At 44.1% G+C, this 2934-nt stretch overlaps 1 protein-coding gene across 1 annotated transcript; it reads right to left on the bottom strand.

The window, feature by feature from the left end:
- Positions 1-569: 569 nt before the first annotated feature.
- On the bottom strand, positions 570-1498 carry LOC101516144 (olfactory receptor 8B8). The gene has a single exon (XM_004597681.3). It carries the CDS (start codon positions 1496-1498, stop codon positions 596-598), a length of 903 nt encoding a protein of 300 aa, XP_004597738.2. The 3' UTR covers positions 570-595.
- Between the last annotated feature and the right edge of the window lie 1436 nt (positions 1499-2934).

Consider the following 2934-nt stretch of genomic DNA (forward strand, 5'->3'; position numbering starts at 1 on the left):
GCTCTGGGTCCTAACACTTTACCCACACACACTATACAAAACTCTTCAAGAATTTCTCTGGTCATTTAGTCAAGCCCAGCTCAGCAAATGTTATACCTCCTACCTCCTTACAAAAATTAGATATTTAAAATTAGCCCCTGAAAAGTTACATGAAATTTCTGTAGAGAGCTAGATTTTAATATCCTAGGCCAGCTCACATTTGAAATGAAGTCCTCTAGGGCCTGAGGGAGGAAAAGTGAGTCACGGAGGAAAGCAATCAGTATTAGAGATAGCGAACTTGTGTCCTAGCCACAACTCTGCCATGGAGAAGCCATCTGACCTCGAGCAATGGACAAAACCCTACATCTACCTTCAAAAATAAGAGAAAATGTAATTAAGTGATCCCTAAGGCTCACCTAAAATATTCTTTAGTTTTAAAATTCCTCATAAATTGAGAAACACTGCAAGTAGGAGGTCAGATTGGCAAACCCATATAAGATTTTGTTAAAACCTTTTCCATGTAATCAGTGGAGCCTGAATCATTTATTGAAGCAGTCTTTTCCTTTCCTAAACATTGCTCCTTTTTAAGAGAATGAGCGTTTGCTCAAGGTTTTTCTCAGAGCAATTTGACATCCTTATTCCTCAAGCTATAGATTAATGGGTTAAGCATGGGCACCACAATGGTGTAGAATAAGGAGGATACTTTCCCCTGATTCATAGGCAAAAGAGAAGAAGGTTTAAGGTACATAAATGCTCCTGAGCCAAAGAAAAGAGAAACTGCAATTATGTGCGAACTGCAGGTGCTGAAGGCTTTGGACCTGCCCTCGGCAGAGCAAATGCGGAGGACGCTGGACAGGATGAGAGCATAGGAAATGAAGATGGTGACTGTGGGAACCCCAATATCAATGCCCACAACAATGAAAACTACCAGCTCATTCACGTAAGTGCTGGTGCAAGAGCGTTCCAGAAGGGGAAGGATGTCACACATATAGTGATTGATAAGGTTCTCGGCACAAAAGGTCAGTCTCACCATGCAGACAGTGTGCGCCATTGCCCCAGCAAACCCCATCCAATAGACACCCGACAGAAGGAGGAGACACACCTGGGGAGACATGGTAACCATGTACACCAGTGGTTTGCAGATGGCGACATAGCGGTCGTACGCCATGGCTGACAGGATGAAGGATTCAGAGACAACAAAAAAGAGAAAGAAGAAGAGCTGAGTCATGCATCCACCGTAGGAGATGACATTATTCCTTGAGACAAAGCTCATCAGCATTTTGGGAGTGATGACGGTAGAATAGCAGAAATCTATGAAAGAAAGGTTGAAGAGGAAGAAGTACATGGGGGTGTGCAGGTGAGGGTTCAGCCCAATCAAGGTTATCAAGCCTAGGTTCCCCACCACAGTGACCAGGTAAGAACCTAGGAACAGGAAGAAGAGGGGGAGCTGGAGTTCCGGCTTCTCTGTCAAGCCTGCGAGGATGAACTCCGTCACAGAGGAGGTGTTCTCAGCTACCATTTTCACCAAGGTATTCTGTGGGGACAGATAAAGGAGCCATTTAAAAAGAGAGACCACTGCTACCCCCCACTGTCACTCACCCATTTGGGGGAACTGGAAGCACACGGAGATTTTTTTTTTTTTTTTTCAGTTTCCTCAGCAGGGTCTTTGATGATGCCCAAGGGCTCTTCTGTCCCAAGTTAACTCTGCCTCTGGATTGGCCCCTGGATGCACTTATCCCATCTTGCAGACAGATGCTGCTGAGAAAGACTCCAAGAACCCTGATTATTACTTTTACACATAGCTGTGGGCTTCCAATTTCACTTTCTGTTCCACTTTGCAAACACTGGGGCCAGTCTCTGGGAAGAGTCCCCTCAGTGGCTGGATCCCCTGTGTCTACGTCTGGGGGGTCCACCTTGTGATTTCCTGGACAGAGCAGGAGGGTGGGGTGGAGGCTCAGATAAAGTTCCCACCCTTCAGCCAAGTCCAGTCACTCACCGCACTTCAAACTGTAGCTTCAGAGATGGTCCCTACGATCTGCCTCTTATCTTCAGTTGTTCAAATACGTGGGTGGTTGTGGTGCTACCCCAGATGAACGATGAGGCACAGCCGTCTGTCCCAGCACTGACAGCAGCATCAGAGCCTGTGCTGCCTCTGAACCTCTGAGCTACAGAGCATGAACTATGCGCCAGGCTTTGCCCTGAGCCTTTTCTCCATCTAGTAGGAGGGATATAACAGCCTTGCCTCCTTGCCTGTCATCAGCTCCAGTTGGTGGCAGGAGACTGGACACGTTTATTGTGGGTTTGGAGTACAGGGACTTGATTATGTAGAAAGCCAGAGATTCCCCTGAGATCATACCCCCAGATAGTAACTTTATAAATAAATAAATTTGGTTTATATGTTACATGTTTTACAATTTAGTTTGGTCTTTGAAAACATTAAAAAATAATTGTTTAATGTCTATGCAGAAATATGCAAAGCCTGTGAGTAAATAGCAATTTACCATTTATTAAATAGTTGACATATCAGCATTTTTTCTGTTCTAGGACTATAAACTGATCTCGGTGTATCAGAAAATGCCATTTTCCAGCTAATACTTTATTTTAATTCTATATTAAATCTTCTGAGCTGAGTTTTTACACCCCCATTTTGGAGGTGGAATGATTAACTCCTCATATGTGGAATCACTGGAGTTAGAACAAATCCATGTCTGTCTCACCCCAACTTTCTGTTCTTTGCAATTGTGTTTACCATTTCCCTGTGAAGGAAACAATGAGGTAGATGAAACAGGGACCTTGCCTTGAAGTTACTGATGCTTTGAAAAAAAATAAAATAAAGCACATGTGACTAAGATAACAGGACAAGATCCAGGGAAGGATTTAAAAATGTCATGTCAGTTCAGAGGATGGCATTCAACACGCCATTAAAGCTTCAGCGCCTCACAGGGAATGCACAAT

This window comes from Ochotona princeps, chromosome 4 (genome assembly GCF_030435755.1).
Source record: "Ochotona princeps isolate mOchPri1 chromosome 4, mOchPri1.hap1, whole genome shotgun sequence".
In the NCBI taxonomy this organism is placed as follows: domain Eukaryota; kingdom Metazoa; phylum Chordata; class Mammalia; order Lagomorpha; family Ochotonidae; genus Ochotona; species Ochotona princeps.